This window comes from Nothobranchius furzeri, chromosome 14 (genome assembly GCF_043380555.1).
Source record: "Nothobranchius furzeri strain GRZ-AD chromosome 14, NfurGRZ-RIMD1, whole genome shotgun sequence".
NCBI lineage: Eukaryota > Metazoa > Chordata > Actinopteri > Cyprinodontiformes > Nothobranchiidae > Nothobranchius > Nothobranchius furzeri.
In genome coordinates, this window is record NC_091754.1 from 44,536,997 (window position 1) to 44,557,190 (window position 20,194).

The 20,194-nt window shown below is 43.6% G+C and overlaps 1 protein-coding gene across 3 annotated transcripts in view; it reads left to right on the forward strand.

Annotated features, from left to right (window-relative positions):
• Positions 1-20,194, forward strand: part of peak1 (pseudopodium-enriched atypical kinase 1) — a 103,333-nt gene that overhangs the window by 78,821 nt on the left and 4,318 nt on the right. For all 3 annotated transcript variants that reach the window (XM_054743105.2, XM_015952171.3, XM_054743103.2), the window contains 2 exons: positions 9,072-9,298; positions 18,255-19,057. In XM_054743105.2, coding sequence (XP_054599080.1) covers positions 9,072-9,298; positions 18,255-19,057 — 1,030 coding nt within the window. The remainder of the gene's footprint in view (positions 1-9,071; positions 9,299-18,254; positions 19,058-20,194) is intronic.

Below are 20,194 nucleotides of genomic sequence, written 5' to 3' on the forward strand. Positions count from 1 at the left end.
TTTATTTTTGATCGATTAGTTTTCCCTAGTATGTCTGGAGGTATGTCTACACAAATGGATGTTTGTGTAAATTAGACTTAGGATTATTACATATTTCTGCTTCTGACGCAAAGTAAAGTTTGTTTTACACGTGTTTTACACAAACTTCATTAGTTGTGTTTTAATGACGTTTTTATTGGTGTTTTCCCATCATAAGAGATCACAAGCACTGAAAACAGAAACAAACAAGTCATCAGCAACATAGACGATCACCAGTCAATATTTTTAAAGATGAAGAAATTATTCAAATGGTCAAAACATTCAAGAACAAAATATCAGCTAATAGGACCAAAATGATCCTCGGTCCAAAGCATTGTTGCCCATGTGGTGAAAGCCACTGCACCCTCATTCAACTAATCCATGTAACTCACACGTTTTACAAATAAAAGAAAACGGGTACGATTCCCACGTTTTAATCGGGAGCTAGACACATGTTTTAAACGATGCATCTGTTTCTCTGTTTTCATGACTCTCAAAATATTTTCAGAAATATTATCTGTAAGATTTGATGAGATTGTCACAAAATACAACTGAACAGTCTGGCTTCAGAACCAGCAGCACCACTTAACTCACCAAGCCCCGTTTAAAAAATCACCACAGCTCTTGGGTGGGCCCCATGGAAGGTTTTTCCCACTGTTGGTTTGAAGACTCGTTTCTTGACATCAGCGGCTACAACCCATCCATGTTTTGCACCGGCAAAGAGTTGTTCCTGTCAGCGGGGGGTTCCTATCGGGAGTATCGGGAGGGAGGAGTTGACTGGCGGAATCTTAGCTACCCAATGAGGTCTGGCGAGACGCAACTTGTTCACTCGCCAATGCAGAGGTCCTCGTCAGCCCTCGGATTGGCGTCTTAAATGCTGGATCGATTGGAAATAAATCGGCTCTTTTTAAGGATCTATTTCTGGACGGACCAGCCAGCCTGCTCTTATTGACTGTCTTAGGTTTTGCCGGGTGGGTCTGCTTCCATCGTTGAATTATGTCCGCCAGGCTGCCTGGCTGTGAATAAACCGAGGCTATCAGGCAGAGGGGGAGGGCTATTGACTATACATCACTCCATTCTTCCACTGAAACGCCGTCCTGACTTGCTAGCTCCTACTAGCTTTGAGGGTTCTCTGTTTGAACTGAGTTTTAACCCTTCTCTTTTGCTTGTTCTCTGTTACCAGCCACCAAAGCACAGCACTGTTTTTATGAGTCTGCAGACCTTTTTTCTGACTATCTCCCCAAATAAGATCAGGCTGTGATTTTGGGTGATGTCTGCTGCCCATAAAAGCAATTGGAGAGTGACATTTTAGCCATTCTGGACTCGTTTGGTCTACATCAGCTGGTGCAGGGTCATACTCATGCTGGTTCTCATACCCTGGACCTAGTTTTGTCATTTAGACTGGATGTGCATGATTTGACCATTGTTCCTGTGGGTTTCTCCTTTGTTACATTCAGTGTTTCTGGGCTGCTTCCTTCATTTAGGAGGCAGGCTTCTGTTTGGTCTATGTACACTGTTGTTTGTTGCGGTTGCTCCGCTGCCGTTTCTCGTCAGTATCAGCGGAGAAGGTAGGGCCGGGGAGAGGGGGTGGGCAAATACGCTTAGCCTGTACTACACTGGCGGTGGCCTGGCTTTTAGAGCGCAGGGGAAACCCTGCCCTTTATGCTCATATTCTTCTTGCAAAACCGGCAGAAATCACCCGAAGACATGGTAATTGTTGCGTGAGTGAGTGAATGAAGCTTGAGCGAGTTGCTGTTTTCCAGGTGCACATGGTAAACATCATTTAAGTTACTGTGATTGGCTGAAGACAAAATATGGTAGCCAGTGCCAGCTGGGCACTACCTTGTGCATCCTCCAATCAGCTCAAAATATTCTACCAGATGGCCTTCCCACTTTCAGACGGTTTCTGCTGCAGAGATTCCAGATGGAAACGTGTAGACTCGACAGGGGGCGGGGCTGCACACAGGGACCTGAGTTAGCTCCGCCCCTCACCTCTGGAATTCTCTTCCCAATGAGATTCGCAACATTGACATAGAGACATATGCTTAGACATAGAGTCTAAGCAGGAATGTAGCAGCTGCAGCTTAGTCATCTCATGGGACTTAAACTGCTTTTTGTTTGTGTCATTTGTTGTCTGTGTTTTGCTTTTATTGATTTTAATAGTTTTATTGATTTATTTTAGCTGATCTTACTTTGTTACCATGCTGTGTTCTTTCTTGTCTTACTGTAAGGTGGAATAACTTACCATGTGCCATGAAAGGTGCCAATAAATAAAATGAATTATTATTATTATTGTTATTATTATTATTATTATTATTATTATTATTATTATTATTATTACGATGTGCAACGAAACATCTGGTGGTTGTGTAAAGGATGTTTGTCTGTGTGAGAAGGGTCAGATCATTGGCGTGTATCAAGCAAAGAAAAAAATCTAAGGAGATGCAGAAACGACTAAAACTGGGTTAAGAACCGTCCAACTGGCTTATTAAAACTGGTCTGATGAGTCCAGATGGACCTTGTTCCAGAGGAGGTTCGGGGAACATGAGACATCATTTTCACACATGGATTGGCCACCAGAGTCCAGACCTTCACCCACTGAGAATCTTTGGTATGTGAAAGAAAGATAAAAGAAAGAAAACAATATATATATATATATATATATGTGTGTGTGTGTGTGTGTGTGTGTGTATAGCGCCTCTCAAGATAAAAATCACGAGACGTCACAAGAACAAAAATTCAAAATTTAAATATGTTTCATTTAAACATTTTTTTTATTTAAAAAAAGTTATAAAAATTAGAAACAAATGTGTTTAAAAAATGTCAGGAAAGATAAAATCAGTGGATAGGGGCAGGTGGAATTGTTAGACAGAGCAGAACAAGGAGAGGGAGGTGATGAAGGTCCCACCAAAGACTGAACAGGTGAGTTTAAAGGAGACCACTGAGTCCACTGATCTCAGGCTCAACGGGAGTCTGGAGGCCACAGCAGCAGATGATCTGTCACCTTTGGTCTTTAGCCTTTGGTCACTGGACCTCAGGGACCTGCTGGCGGTGTAGGGACTAAGAAGATCACCAATGTAAGATGGTGCTTGTCCATGTAAGGCCCTATAGACCAGAACCAGGATCTTGAAATGAACCCTGAAGTTGACTGGCAGCCAGTGAAGCTGGAGGAGAAGCGGGGTGATGTGGGTGTGTTTGAAGGAGTTGGTCAGAAGCCGAGCACAGGCATTCTGAACCACCTGTAGACGGTTCAGGGAGGTTCTGCTCAGACACGTGAAAAGAGAGTTACAGTAGTCTAAGCGTGAGGAGATGAAGGTGTGGAGAACAGTCTCAAGTTCAGAGCGGGACAGAATGGAACTCAGCTTAGCAATGTTCCTGAGATGGAAGAAGGAAGAGCGAACAAGAGAACTGACATGAGAATCCAGGGTGAGAGCTGGGTCAGAGGTCACACCAAGACTCCTGACAGAGGGTTTGGTGTGAGAAGCAAGCTGACCAAGAGAGTCTCTGACTTTGGGAACCAGCTTGTCTGGGGTACAGATGAGGATCTCAGTCTTATCTTCATTCAGCTGTAGAAAGCTCCCAGCCATCCAGGTTTTGATAGAGTCTAAGCAGGTGTGTAACAGCTGCAGCTTAGACATCTCATGGGGCTTGAAGGAGATGTACAGTTGGATGTCATCTGCATAAGATGGTCGGAGATTCCTTTGAAGGAGCTCAGGATGTGCTGAAGAGGGAGCAGATAGAGGAGGAAGGTCAGAGGCCCCAGCACAGATCCTTGTGGGACACCATGGGTAAGGGAGGTGGTGGAGGACCTAAACTTGGAGACGGCCACAGTGAAGGAACACTTGGACAGATAAGAGGAGAACCACTCCAGAGGCCTACCCAGTCTTTCAGTAATGATAGTTGGTGAGCTGAATGTCTGATAACCTCAGCTAACACGAAAACACCTCTAACTCAGTCGTACAAGTACTGAACACACACACACACACAAACACACAAACACGACTATAGAAACACTAGTTAACTCATTACTTTTCAGCATGAGATGGTCTTCAGTCAAACACTTTAGGCAACAGAAAACATGAATTCATCAGAGACTGAAGGACGTTTTATTATATTATTACATCATTTCTTTAGTACTAGTTATTCATTGTTCTGATTTTCACGAGCAAATTCACAATGAAAGAACACTTCAGTCGAATGGACAACGTGAAAATGTTTAAAACATCGTAGAAAAGCCAAGCAGCTGATTGGCTGTGTTTGGCATTGCTTCCTATCAGATGTTTTTGAAGCTTCCTGACTGTTTAAGTGTCCATTTTCTGATTCAGTATATTTAGTTAGAATCATTTTAGCTGTTCTAAAAACACCTATAACATTGATTTCCAGCTTAATTGCAATAAAAACATTAACATTGTTAAATAATGTATTTATTTATAAGTTGAAATGAAAGAAAAGCACAAAAGGTCAGTGACCTAACCCTGAATGAGTGTATGTACATGTAAGTCTTGCTACATGAAGGTTGCTCTGTTGGGATATGAGGGGTTAACCATGCAGCTTTATTGGTGAGCAGTGGGCGTGTTCTACTCACACTCTTCACCTCAGACAGGTAAGACCTTTTAAGGAGGACCAGACAACCAAGAGGCCAGAACACAGGCAGGTTTAGCTCCTTACAGCCGTTCCAGCTGGAGGTTTCTAGGTCTAGAATGTGATTTCTGCTGCCTTGTGTTCAGGCTGATCAGATGGGGAGCTGTGTGAGTCAGTACAGTGGGTAAGAACACACACACACACACACACACACACACACACACACACACACACACACACACACACACACACACACACACAGACATCTCTGTAACCTGTCACCGTCCCTAGCCACGAGCGGTGAGGTTGACTTAGTGAGGACACGTTCCATTCCTGTGATTTGGACACAGAGTGGGAGACGCTGCGGCAGCGTTGAGCTTCTGAACAAGTCGGGTCCTGAAACTGAAGCATGAAGTAGCTATGAAGGTATTTGTCTGGTGAGGGCCCTCCTCTGGAGCTTGTTCAGGCACTTTTATGGCTGACTGTAAATGATTAATCGTTTGGTCTAATTTAGTTTTCTTGCTTGTTTCCTGACATGAAGAACAGGAGTGAATGTGTGAGGTAGAAGGTTGAGCTTATCCCAGGAAGCAGGATGACGCAGACATGGTGACTGGTGCGTACGGCGCTGTAGTCCTCGTCACGCTGTGGAGGTCAGCTCAGTCTTCATGGTTCCTGAGTCAGCCTCTGCACAGACACACCCTGGGCTGGTGTTTATTCAGACCGGGTCAGTCTAACGGATGTTGGGATGTGTAGAGCTGTGCTGCCGTTGATAGATACCCATCACATCCCATAATATTAAACCTTCACCGATAGAAACTAGAGTCCAGATGCCCCAGAGCAAAAGGAAGCTACGATGGTTGAAGAGCTCAGTTGGTTATTAAGTCATTACTGTTTATTATTATTATTATTTAAAATAATAATAATAATAATAATAATAATAATAATAATCACAGCAGTTGATAGCACCATTGTATCACAGAGAGAAGGTTGCAGGTTTGAATCTCATCGGCATGTGGGTGGTTTTTCTCCCACAGCCTCATTAGCCATCCTAACGGTGTGTGTGTGTGTGTGTGTGTGTGTGTGCGCGCGCGCGCGTGTGCGTGCGTGCGTGTGTGTGTGTGTGTGTATGTGTGTGTGTGTGTGTGTGTGTGTGTGTGTGTGTGTGTGTGTGTGTGTGTGTGTGTGTGTGTGTGTGTGTGTGTGTGTGTGTGTGTGTGTGTCTGTGATGGACTGACATGTCAAGCGTGTCTGGACAACAAGTTACATGTAACAAAACTATTTAAGTAAAAGTGAAGATGGTTGTTTTGTGGCTGTGGCTAGTTAGTGACGTAGGTGGTAGTTAGTGACGTAGGTGGTAGTTAGTGATGTAGGTGGTAGTTGGTGACGTAGGTGCTAGTTAGTGATGTAGGTGGTAGTGACGTAGGTGGTAGTTGGTGATGTAGGTGCTAGTTAGTGATGTAGGTTCTAGTTAGTGACGTGGGTAGTGGTTAGTGACGTGGGTGGTAGTTAGTGATGTAGGTGCTAGTTAGTGACGTAGGTGCTAGTTAGTGACGTAGGTGCTAGTTAGTGACGTGGGTGCTAGTTAGTGACATAGGTGCTAGTTAGTGACGTAGGTGCTAGTTAGTGACGTAGGTGCTAGTTAGTGACGTAGGTGTTCTGTTCCTCTACTGAGCGTCTCTGTGGGACTGGACTTATGTAGCTCTCAGGGACAACAGGACATGACTCACTTCTCGAGCAGCTCGGTTCTAGGGTTGTCACGGTATGAAAATTTAACCTCACGGTTATTGTGACCAAAATTATCACGGTTTTCGGTATTATCGCGGTATTTTTTAAACGGTGTTGCATATGTTCAGAAAGCATTGATAGTCCTGTTCTACACAAACTGAAATAGTTCTGAAAAGGTTTAACAGTGTTTATTAAACCTAAAATAACACAAAGCCTTAGCAAAAGTGCAACTTTTCACAAGTAAAGGAACAAATAGCTTATTTTTCTGGAACATGTTACAGTAGTCAGTGCAGGTTTAAATTATACAAATCCAAACATTCGAAACATAAACAATATGTAAACAAATCAAAGAAACACCACTTGTTTTCTCATTTACTTGTTTTCTTCATTATCAAAATGAAAATCTAAAACTCCAGTCCACACTTGACTTGAGCGCTGTACAAGTCAACCTTAAAAAAATATGTATTTAAAACAAATAGCCACTTTAAACAAATTACTAAAATAACTACTACACTATGTAATCAAATCCAAATGTTCAAGTATAAATGGCATTGAATAAGTAAACAAATCAATGACAAGGAACTAATTGTATATTTCTCTTCATCATCAACAAATAAGATGCTTCATCCAGCAACAGGGTGTCCGTGACACGGTTTAAATGCTGGCAGAGGACGCTGCGGCTGCAGTATATAGTGACTCGTTGCATTCTCCCTCAACCAAAAGTCCTCGCGTCATGCATTTAAGCTAAAATGCTAATGTTAACTTACCTTGCACTGGCTGTAGAGACGTGGGTGATGGTCACACAGATGTGCCATTAGATTCGAAGTGTTACCTTTTGCAGATACTTGTTTCCTGCACGTTCTGCAAACGGGATAGCAGTCTTCTATTAACTGTCCCTCAGCATTTTTCAGAAATCCCAAATATGCCCATACTTCCGATTTAGTCTTCTTTGAGGGCGGATGGATGTCCTGGGCGCTGCCGTCTCCTCCTTCGGCCATTATTTCAGCTTCAAAGTTTTGGTGCCGTTGCAAACTAAAAAGTGCGTGTGCGCGCCGCGGGAACTTCAGCTGAAGCGACGGTGGCTGGTAAGGGTCACCGCGCCGAAACCGCGGCCACGGTAAACCCACCGAGATAATTTAGTTTTTTAAAAACTGGACGGTTATTTTTATTGTCAACTTTTTTACCGGGGTTTACCGCTATACCGGTTACCGTGACAACCCTACTCGGTTCATTTTCCAGCTCCTGTTTGTGAAGGGTATGACAGGTTTGGTTAAGGATACCTCTTCTCCTCCAGTCATCTCTTTCTGGACAGTAGTAGGGCCTGAGGAGGTTTGATGCTGAGGCTTTCTCGAGTTCTTCTTTGAGGCCGTGGTCCTTGCCTAGTTTCTCCTGTTCCTTTTTCCTGATGTTGCATCACTCGGTAATGCCACATCAACCATAACAGCTGTCTTCTGCCGTTTGTCCGCCACCACAACGTCTGGTATATTCAATTCAATTCAATTCAAAAATACTTTATTAATCCCAGAGGGAAATTGATTGCTGTAGTAGCTCAGAATAATAATAATAATCAAGTCATCAAAGAGTTATTGTATATTACAATGACTGTTGGCAGGAAGGATCTCCAGTAGCGGTCAGTGTTGCAGCGAAACTGAAGAAGCCTCTGACTGAAGACACTCTTCCGTTGTCGGACAGTCTTGTGAAGAGAATGCTCAGGGCTGTCCATCATTTTCTTGATTCTCTGGAGAATCCTTCTTTGCATGATCTCCTCCAGTGGTTCCACAGTCGTCCCCAGAAGAGAACCAGCCTTTTTTATTAGGCTGTTGAGCCTTTTCAGGTCCCTGCTTCTGATGCTACTACCCCAACAGACGATGGCTGGAGATTACACTCTCAACAACAGACTTGTAGAAGATCTGCAGCATCTTGCTACAGACATTGAAGGACCTAAGCGTCCTCAAGAAGTGCAGTCTGCATATATATACATATATATATATATATATATATATATATATATATATATATATATATATAAAAATGTATGTATGTATGTATATATATGTATATATATATGTATGTATGTATGTATATATATGTATGTATATATATATATACATACATATATATATGTATGTATGTATATATATATGTATGTATGTATGTATGTATATATATATATATATATATATATATATAATATATGCATGTATACTTGTGTGTGTGCAAATATGACATTAGCATGCATGTGGGCATTTGTTCACATGTAGAATATAAGTTGTTTAACATGTGCGTCATTTGAAATGGGAATCTGGAAAAGATTGGATCAAAAAACACTTTTTCAATAGGAAAACATGTTCTGGTCTCATGAACATCAAACAAACACATGTGTACATATGTGTATACACATGTGTGTACACATGGGGTATAAAGCTGTTCTGAACAAGCACCACTTCTGGCCCAGCAGGATGGTGTTTGCTCTGGCACCAACTTGGTTGAGTGGCCCTACTGGTATCATCACGTGGCTCCTCCAGATGATCACACATCTTCTCTTCTTCTGTCCCTTCTGCTTGCTGTCTCAAGCCCTCATACACAGAGGCTAAATTGGTGAAACCCAAACTAATCAAATGAAAATATTTCTGTGTGGGAATAAAATCCAGAAGTCATCATGTTTATTGTTCAGATCAAGAGTGAAATTCTGGAATAGAGGATGAACCAAACCAAAATAACTATGCCATTTTCTGTCTCATGTGCAGCCAGGTTCCAGTGAGCCGGGCCAGAACCCAGGAGCTACCCAGCATCATCTCTCTGCCTGCCAAAGTCAATCTGGGCCTGGTGTTTGGGGAGAGTGGGGGGAGCCGTGCTAACCTGGTTACCGCTACGGCCTCGGCCAGCGAGGGCAGCGCCAGCCTGGGAGAGCCTGAAGAGGATGGGAATCACTCTACCACCTCCAGCCAGCGCAGTGCCACCTACAGCAACCTAGGTAAGCAGCCCAGGTGGCATGGAAACTCCGGTTCGTGAACTTCCTGTTTGACCTTCCTCCTGCAGCAGCACACAGAGTTAACTCCCTCATGAAACTACTGAAGCTCTAAAATCTCCACACAGTCCACCCTCTGACCTTCTGCTCTCCAGAGTAACACACGTCATCGAGCACGTGTGTGTGTCGAACTCGGCCACTTTCACAGACGATGAGCTGCATAATGGAGGCAGAAGCAGAAACTCATCGTTCATGTGGAGCATCAACTAACATGTCTTAGTCTAAAACTCAGCATGAAGGGAATGTTTACCTATTTTTTTGGTGGTAATAATATTAATATGGAGTATCAATAATATTGAACCTTTAATATTCGATTGATAATGTAATCAGGTGCTTTGGGTTTGCCAGGGAAACAACACTTTATTATATTTTGACACAGAGACAAACATTTAGTTATAAAATCTGTTTATTACTATATTACTGCTACTAATGCTGATGCAGGACAATTAATAAACAACGATGAAATAGATCGTAGATGTTACTGAGAGTCTGATTAGGTGTCCTAGAAAAATGTGATGTCTGGGTTTATGAAATAATCAGGCTAACCATCCAGCACCAGCGTGTGAGCTACGGTACCCGCACGATAGGCGTTCTCGTAGATCTGTCCGGCAAGCAAAGCCAGGCGAGTGGTGGGACTTCTGAGATCCAAAGGCTGTAGTTTCCTCTGAATCCACACGGCTGGTCAGGGAGATACGTCTGCGGGCGCTGGCAGGCGTTTGCAGGTTAGCAATGGTTGTTTGGTCTTGGAAAAGGATGGTTCGTGCAGCTAAAAGTATCCCACTGGAAGATTTAGTTTAATCCCCCGAAGGATGGTAATTTAGCATGAAGGCTGGCACTGCTTTGCTGAACTGGTGAATATAGGAAGTGTTACTCTTTTAAAGGGTCATTATGGAAGTTTGACAGCCAAAACATGTATAGAAATAATAAATGTCTTCTTCATACATTCTCCTGCAATGCCCTGGTCCTGTAGAATGAGCCCTGGCATTTTTACTGTGATTGCCTGTTTTTCTGTAAAATCACAGAAAAAGAGAGCTGCTCGGGTCGAGCAGGCTGCTTCATGCGCGTTCACGCTCAGGCGTAGCCCGTAGCTTTAGCAGCAGAGAGAGAGGCATTGCCACTTTGTCGCTGTTCCTAACGCCTAGTGACAAACCTAGCTACATTTCTGAGGACCCTTAGCTACTTTCTGTAGAACTTTCTTCTAGATATTTCCTGCAAATTAGCAACAAAATAGCCATTTTCGCTCCGAACCGTTCTTTGAACGTTTTTTCAGCTGTCATCAACTATATAAATGTTACAGATACAAAAGACGTCACTGGCGCTTCAGCTCACCTAGTAAGACGTCGGACTCTCATGCAGGAGAACTGGGTACGATTCTGTATGTTAACATAGTGTATTTAGAGTTTTTTTTGCATTAATGGTATACTTTTTTACAGTAAGATGCCCAAATTTTTATTTGAGACTCGCCGAACGGCATTGAATTCACAGATAAAAAAGATGTGGGTTCAACTTTTCACTTTGTCGGCTGTGCTGAAGAGAAAGGTACAGAACCAAATTATTTAATTAGCTGCGCGTTCTCCTGTCCTCTGTCCTCCGGGCCACACACACACACAAGGGACTGTCTCAGCTGTTATTTTCGTTAAGGAGTGTGCACGTACAGCATGCGTGCCTCGTGCACGAGCCTACTATTGAAGCTGCCGTTACGCTTTTGGCCTGAGGGGGCAATCGCGAGCATAAAAATTCAAAACTCCGTAAAGTCCCTTTAAGATCTCAAATAAGGCATTTCAAGAATAAACATGTTGATTCATTCATTACCGTAAAGCAGTCAAGGCATTATTAAATCAATAATACAATTAAATGTGATATAATCAACCTGTAGAGTGAAAGAAATCATTTATGAGACAAATATAAGATTCTTATAGGGGACTGTTTTGGTATGAAGAAGCGCAGCATTCCAGGCAGATGAAACCAGCTGGACGTCTGATGACCTCTGCCCACTGGTAGGGCAGGTTGTTGACAAATGTCATAACCTTTGCCTTATATGGCCTTCTCCTACGCTACACTGAGTCTCCACAAAGACATAACATGTATTATTGCTTGTTTGGTTTTGAGCTGGGTGTACTACACAACCATGTGTCTGGCAGCCGCGCTGCGGGTTAATCTGACTAATTAAGTACTTACTTTGTTCTCCGAAGGATCCTGATTGTTTAACCTGACATGGCAACATTAAAGCCCTGTATGGTAACAGCAGATGTGATGAAAGCCAGTGTTTGTCATCAGGTGACCCACTTGCCAGCAAAAGGAAAATTAATTTTTAAGTTATTATTAGCGAAGCAAGTAAACAGGGAGATGTGCCACCATCAAATTATCCCCAAAAATCTATCGTTACATTTTTTTTTAACATTCTGTTTGCAAACACACTTTTCTTTTGTCTTTTCCTTTAATTGATGAGCACTTCCTCCGCCTCCGTAAGTCCGCTCAAGTAAAGTTCAGTGGAAAAGAGGTGACAGAGTTGTACGTTAACAGGTACATCCAGAGAGGTCCAACGCCTATGAAAAGATAAATAAAACACACTGACTGCCTGTTTGAACCTCCAGGCTCCTGTAGCAACTCTTCTTACCTTTTATAGCCTTTTCTATTCCTTTGTTTTCCTGTTTCTGTTGTTTATGAAGCTTTTTTAATGGTGTGTTTGTGAAGCTCTGCTCTGTGGGTAGATGTGTTGTGACTGTGTTCAAAGCCCTCCAGTTGGCCGATGATGAGCTGCCTACACTCTATTTTTACTTCTGCATGCTGCTAATGAGGAACTAGAGAGCAGGGTGTGTTTAGCAGTGGGTTTGAGTCAAAACTCCCAGAGTGCATCATGTTGCTTTGTGGGGAGAGACACAAACATCCTCTGCCCTAAGAAGTCTGGATTTAATGTGACGACGTGACTTAGCTCTTGTATCAGTGAGGAGGGGAGTGTGCCCCTCGTGTGTTTTAACCAGAGAGCCTCTCTGTGATGGTGACACTCAGACATGGAAGCAGAGAGCAGCGTTTTACTCGGATGCTAAAGCCTAAAGGCGTCAGTGGAGTCCAGGTAGGCTTGTTTTTCCTCTTGGATCTACTGTTGTTCCTGTCTGTCTCCACCTGCTTCATTCTAACTCTCTTCTCGCCTCCTGACTTGCTAGTTTGTTGCTGTCACAGTTAGTTTTGTTGCTGCTGCTGCACAACAATCACTCTGCAACAAGATCTTCATCCCCAGCTCCAACACAGATCAGGGTCGTGTTTTCCACACGCTCTTTGGTCCAGAGATAAAAATCAAAACCCAAAGGAAGTTTGTTACTAGTTATTTTATCCGAGGTTCTAAACTACATGTATTTGCATGCAACTGTGAGGAGGACGTGAGTTTCTACAGCAGAGAAGAGCTGGTGGGTAGCTATGGAGCAGAGCAGCTGTGACAGTAACAACGACCTCATCATCAAAAGCCAGTACATTCTGCCACTTCGAGTGAATGTAAAGCCGCATTTACCTGGTTGTTGAATACAGGGGGCTCTGCTGTAAACTAGTAATGCTGCAAAGGTGAGGGAGACACGGTTGGTTTATTACATACAGCAAGACACACCTCCTTACAGCTGCACGTTCCCATCCACTTTAGTGTCGGCAGCATGGTCGCAGTAACGCGAACAGTGCTAGGCTGAGTTAGTGCTAACGAAAGCCCGAGCTGCCTTTGACAGCGGTAGCTGTGGCTACGTTGTAGCTCATGCACACCAGCATGTGAATGTGTGTGTGAATGATTGTGTTGTGAAGAGCAATGGGGGGTTGTAGAACTCTTAACAAGGCACTATACAATGACAGGCCGTTTACCATTTTATTGGATGACAGGAAAATAACAACAGAGGAGAACGTTGGAGCACCACTCACCTTCTGAACTGAGAAGACTGTGGTTTCTATACCCTACCAAGGTTTATGTTTATGTACACTACCGAGTTCAACGTTTATGTACACTACCGAGGTTTACATTTATGTACACTACCGAAGTTTACATTTATGTACACTACCGAAGTTTACATTTATGTACCCTAATTCCATTTTTGGTTCTTTTTAAAACACAGGAAAGGTTTTTCTTTACCTTGCTGACGTACGTTTCGTTTGCCGACTGCAAAACATCCTCAGAGCTGACGCTGATGGTGGCGTCACATCCTACTCTGTTTATCTCCGGGCAGCAGAGGACATTGTCGCCCTCTGCTGCCCGATCTCCCCTCTCCGTCAGCGTCAGCCCTGAGGATGTTTTGCAGTCAGCAAACGAAACGTATGTCAGCAAGGTAAAGAAAAACCTTTCCTGTGTTTTTAAAAAGAACCAAAAATGGGATTAGAAATTAAACACAGTAAGAACACACCAAAGATATTTATGTACCCTACCGAGGTTTACATTTATGGACGCTACCGAGGTTTACGTTTATGTACTCTACCGAGGGTTACGTTTCTGTACACTACCGAGGTTTACGTTTCCGTACCCTACCGAAGTTTATGTTTCTGTACTCTACCGAGGGTTACGTTTATGGACGCTACCAAGGTTTACGTTTCCGTACACTACCGAAGTTAACATTTATGTACACTACAGAGGTTTATGTTTATGTTCACTACCGAGAACATGGGCCACAACATTCCCTACACTCACCACCCACCCCCTTGAAATTTGCTGTCTAGACATTCGAGTCCTCCTTTGTACATTAAACAAGCATCCTGGAAGTATCTGGACTCAGGGGATAGTAGAAGTAATACCCAGGCCATTATTCAATTCAAGTTTATTTATATAGCACCAAATCACGACAAGAGTCGTCTCAAGGCACTTCACATAATAAACATTCCAATACAGGTCAGTTCATTAAGCCAGTCAGAAAAAGGTTTTCTTTATAAGGAACCCAGCAGGTTGCATCAAGTCACTGACTAGTGTCAGTGACTTTACAGCAATCCTCATACTAAGCAAGCATGCAGCGACAGTGGAGAGGAAAATTCACTTTTAACAGGAAGAAACCTCCAGAGGATCCTGGCTCAGTATAAGCAGCCATCCACCACGACTCACTGGGGATGGAGAAAACAGAGCACACACACACACACACACACACACACACACACACACACACACACACACACACACACACACACGTGCACACACGCACGCACATCCTTACACAACATATATACCAAGTAGTGTTTCTATGGCTACATTGTTATTTCTTAGTAAATACTCTATATTCTATTTGGTGAGAGATAAACTGTATTGTATTTATCCTAGTGAATCTATAATTAAACAGGTAAACTAGTAGTAGTACATTCAATGTCAGCAAAAGTAAAATATTATAATCAGGAGAGGGAGAATGTTTAAGTGGTTAGCAACAGTGTGCTAGTCGATGGCCCCCTCCATGAGGCCACCACAGCTCAGCAGAACATCATTGTAGCTTCTTCTGGGGAGAAAAACACTTGGAAAAAAAATAAAGTTAACAGCTGAAATTGCAGGAAATAATACAGTTAAAGAGCAGATTGTAGAAGACAGTAGTCGAGTGTGGAAAGTGGTCAGTATGTCCTCCAGCAGTCTAAGCCTATAGCAGCATAACTACAGAGATAACTGGAAAACCTAGACTTTTAGATGGAGGCATGTTGGAGGCAGGGCAAGGGAGAGCCGTCTTTACCGACTGTACACTCCACCTCCCTCTACTCTCCCACTTGTCCAGATTTAGGCTAACATCAGATTTTAACCATAGGCCCTATCAAATAAAAATGTTTTAAGCCTATTCTTAAAAGTAGACAAGGTGTCTGCCTCACGGACTAAAGCTGGGAGTTGGTTCCACAAGAGAGGAGCCTGATAACTAAAAGATCTGCCTCCCATCCTATTTTTAGATATTCTGAGAACCACCAGTAAACCTGCAGTCTGAATGAAAAATGGTTGCTACTCCTCCTCGCCCTGTACTTGGAGCAATATGATGATTTAAATAATTAGAAGGAGTCGACTCATTTAATCTAACATAGTCCTCTTGCTGCAGCCAGGATTCTGTGAGAGAGAGCAAAGAAATCTGATAATCACAAATCAAGTCATTAACTAACAAAGTCTTAGAAAAAATAGACCTAATGTTCAATAACCCACATTTATTTTTTCTAGTTTTCTGCTCAGTTGAATTTATTCTAATATTTATGAGATTTCCATGATTTGCTTTATTAAGCCTGATATTTAATCTGTGTGATTTTGGCCGTGGGCAGGACACTGTCTCTATGGGGTAGTGGGTGGGTAACAGTGCTGAAGCTGCAGAGGGGGGTGTTAAAGTACGGCACGTGTGACCTTCTGGAGAACTTTATTTAGGTTTATCACTAATGTTTGAACCAGTTGATGCCACAGGGCTTACATTGGTTCGTATAAAGAGTAGAAAGAGCCAAACTGTTTAGAATCCTGTTAAACCAGTGACTGTCATTGCCTTCTTCACTTTGTGATTCATCAACTTGTCAGGAAACAGAAAGATGTCTTTCATGTTTGAAATTACAATGATGACCAATCATGAACTTGTGTTTGTTTTGGCCTTTAGCAGTAGCGTTAGCCTCAGTGCCTGTGAAGTGGACCTAGCTGATGAAGAGTTGACTGTGGCAGCCATCTTTAATCAGGTTGGCTCCAAACAGCGGAAAGTTTCATTAATCAGTAATGATATTGAAAACTGGTGATATTGTGTTAGTTTTCTAATAGAAATGGCCGTTTGAAGTTCCCTAAAGTGCTTAAATAATTTGATGATTTAGAATATTGTAAACAGAAATCATTTATTGCAGTCTCATAGTTGTTAGTGGTTCTGATTTAGTGATTATGTGATAGCATGTGGAGATCCCTCTGGCTGCATGGGAGACGTCTGCCTTCCTTGGGTGGATTACTGCAGATTGAGACAGGAACACATTAAATGTGTTGGTTCCAGAGAGGATTAGCATTTACTTCATCCCCACTGCTCCCTCCTAGAGTCTTACTGCTCTTTTAAAGCCGTGGCAGCCTGACTTTACGTGAAGAGCCGCTCATCCCATTGGGATAGGAGGAGGTGACTCACAGACCAGGTCTCTGTGACCTTTTGAACCCAGCTTTACCTTTGGTTTGGGATAATGTCATAGCTGTTGTGCTAAAGGACTAACGTCTTTGTCCTTGGGAACTCATCGGGCTGTTTCATCTGTACTCTTGTGTCACTTTCACACCTTCTTAGGGTTGGGCATCGTTTGAATTTGAACGATTCCGATTCCTATCGATTCCTGATTCCGATTCTTTGAAGAGGCAGGATCCAAAACGTTGTGTTTTAAGTGAGCCAGCTGACCCCAGATCTGCAACGTGCTTCAACATGAATTTTGATTCTATGAACAACAACATCACCTTCACTTAACCCTTTGATGCACGAATTATGAAATTTTCAACCATGATTTTTTTAAACAGTTTTTTCTTTCATCTTTAGGTGTGAATGAAACAAATGTCATATTTACATATCTTTTGTAACATTTAATCATTTACAGATAATTTATTACATGTCCACCTCAGTGGACAGCGTGCATTCTGAACATGAAACATGTTGGCTTGACTCACTGAAGTACAAATGGAGGGGCTCAAAAGCAATAAAGTCTTCAACAGCTGTGCTTAATAGCAAAAATAAATAAATAACAATTTTGAGTACCTGTCCACTGTAGTGACCATTATGCATCAAAGGTCTAGACAAAATAGGGTTTGAAGAAAGATGAAAGACTTTCTACACACAACCAAAGTCTGGCAACCAAAGAAGCCTCTAGGATGAGAGGCTGAACGTCTCCAGCATAACCAGGAAAGTCCAGCTGCTGCAGCTAAAACTCTGACGATGACCAAGTCCAGGATGAGTCTACACCTGCAGCAGCGACCTGAAACTTAAATGTAGCTGCTGTCAGTAACATTCTAACAGATTTTAAACTCTCAACTGACTAAATAGTTCAGAAGAGAAAGATTTAGTATGATTATGACTGTTATTACATGTATTATCCCTGTGGTCCACCACAGAGAGCTGCTCTAGCTTGATGACATTATTTATTCTACAGGTTGTTGCTCAGCCCTCTGACGGTCAGCCTCACACAGACGGGGTAGGCGAGGGGCTGCGTCTGCTGATGCTCGTCTTAAATCCACTGTGTTGACGCATTTTAGTTTCTCACAGCAGACCATGCATCACCTCATGACTCACGGCGTAAACGTTTGGCAGATGCATTTGTTTCCATGTTGCTGCTGCGCTCATGCACGGTGTGAGGGAAGGGGGCGATGCTGCACTCAGGGCCTCTGTGGGCTGCAGCGTAGCAGCAGAAGGGCAGCTGGTGTGATCGCCTCTGAAAGGCGTCGATCTGAATTTTCAGATCACGTTTTCTTTTTTCACAGAGATCGGCCGCGGATTCCTCCTCCAGTCGGCGGACTGGACGCAAAACTAGCAATCACAACTTAAAAACTTGAACAGTTGTGGGAAACCCTGACGGTCAGTCTCAGTTCCAGTTGCTGCTCGATGCTTGACCCTATTCACGAGAAACAACAAGCCGTTAGAAGTGGAGAGAAGCAACCTGCCCTTGTCCTCTCGGCAGTGGGCTGGGATGTTACTGCCTGTCTGTGTTTGTTAGCATAAGGTCTCGTGAACCCATGGACAGATTTTAGTGACACTCAACGTCTCCTTTTGATTCTACCACTGAGAAACGTTAAGATGGCTGACACCGCTAACCGACGTTAGCAAAAGTATAAAATGTAGAACTATAAACACGTCTTCTATCCTGCTTCTGTATTCTGTTCATCATGAATACTTCAGGTGAATCGGTATCATCGGATCAGATCAGAGCCGTGCACGAATTAGAAGCTGATGTTAGGGTTAGAAGCAGTAAGACGGGAACTAACGTCTCCTACTTTCTCCATCAGGACAATCCAGAGCCAACATGATCCCACTGAAGCAGCCACGGAACATCAAATCATCCAGCGATACCTTGGCCTCCATTGACCTGGATGTCTCCACTGATCATCTAGCACCGAAACCAGCTCCGCCTCCACTCCCTAAGAAGGTGGTTCCTCGCTCTAGCACTGAACCCATTCTGGGATGTAAAGAGAATACCCATGGACCCCTGAGACCTCGAGCTGAGGCTAAACCTGGTGGCACCAATCTGAGCGTGGCCAACCCCATCTATGACCTGGACTCCACCTGGGAGACGGCTAGCCAGGGCTCATCCCTCAGCTCTGAGGCTCATCGAGCCCAAGACCATGACAGTGGTGACTCCTTGGAGAGGCCTTCAGCTTCCAGCAAGGCTCGCCTTACCAACAGCACGTCCTCTCTGGTTCCCCAGCCTACAGCTGCTGCTCCCACCTGTGATAGGGACACCAGAGCGTTCCTGAGTACAGAGTCTCTGGCTGGCAGGGGTTGGGCTGCAGGCCGAGGTGCTGCTGGAAGAGGATGCTCCAAACCTCAGAGACCTGCGCTCTACAGGGGCCTGGACAGCTGGGACGAGGTGGTGGGAAGGATCAGAGGGCTGCACACAGACACCCTGAGGAAGTTGTCATCTAAGTGTGAGGATCGCTTCATGGCCGGCCAGAAGGATCATCTGAGATTTGGCACCCACAGCTGGTCCCACTTCAGGCTGACCACCGGTAAACCATGCTGTGAGGCGGGAGATGCTGTCTACTACACCGCCTCCTACGCCAAGGACCCACTGGTCAGCTACGCCATTAAGGTGAGGTGTGTGTGTGTGTGTGTGTGTGTGTGTGTGTGTGTGTGTGTGTGTGTGTGTGTGTGTGTGTGTGTGTGTGTGTGTGTGTGTGTGTGTGTGTGTGCTTGCGTGTGTGTGTGTGTGTCTGCAGCAGCTCTACTCGGAGCCCCTCCCAGATATCGGAACATCAAATTTTATAGCAGCCTGTGGGGGGTGACAGAGCCCTTTAACGGCTCGTTCTGGACGTTCCTGAAACAATAACGCTGCTGAGGTCTTCATATGAGAGAGGTGTACAGGTGAAGCTCTAAACATGAGATTGTGGAGCAAGAGTTCATTTATGTCACTATTCCAACTTAAAAGCTGAAACTAACCCATGAGACAGACTCATTCCAGGTAAATCCAGATGTTTTATCTGTTATAAGTGAGGACCATGGCTTCCAGCTGATGAAAACCCCCGTTTCTAAAGCTCAGACAATCACAATACTCTAGACTTAAAGTGTCTGATCAGCTGATGAATCCAGAAAAGCAGCAGAGGTTCCTGAGCCATTAGATCAGCGATCCCCAGCTCCCTTCCCTGAGGGCCAGTATCCAGCATGATTTGTTGTTTTCCTAGTCCAACACACTTGGTTCACCTGCTCACCCGGCTCTGCAGAAGCCTTTGAATCAGCTGATGATGACAACCAGGTGTGTAGAAGCAGGGACAACACCATAACATGCTGGAGACCAGCCCTCAGGGAAGGGAGTTGGGGATTGCTGCTTTACATGGTCTCTCAGTCCAAACTGGATTAATAACATATTCTTGTTTCTCCTGGAGTGAAAAGAACTTCATAAACAAATTTGGAATCGACCATCGAATATCAGTAAAAACGTCATAAACACTCGTTTATTATGCAGATTCTACTGTCATCAAAGTATTACGTTTCAATCACTCAACAGCAGAACTCTGCCACCTGCTGGTTGGACTCGGTTCCTGCAGACTGACCCATCGGTGTTGGTTTACAACACGTGCTTTTACCTTCTTTCTACTGCGACTAAATTCATTTAATCTGTTTTTAAGTTGGATGTTTGGCCAGGTGACCCCATCTGAGTGGGTTCTACCGGCTTAAACAAATAATGTCACAGAAAATAGAATAAAAGGAACCTGATTATTACCCGTTTGTG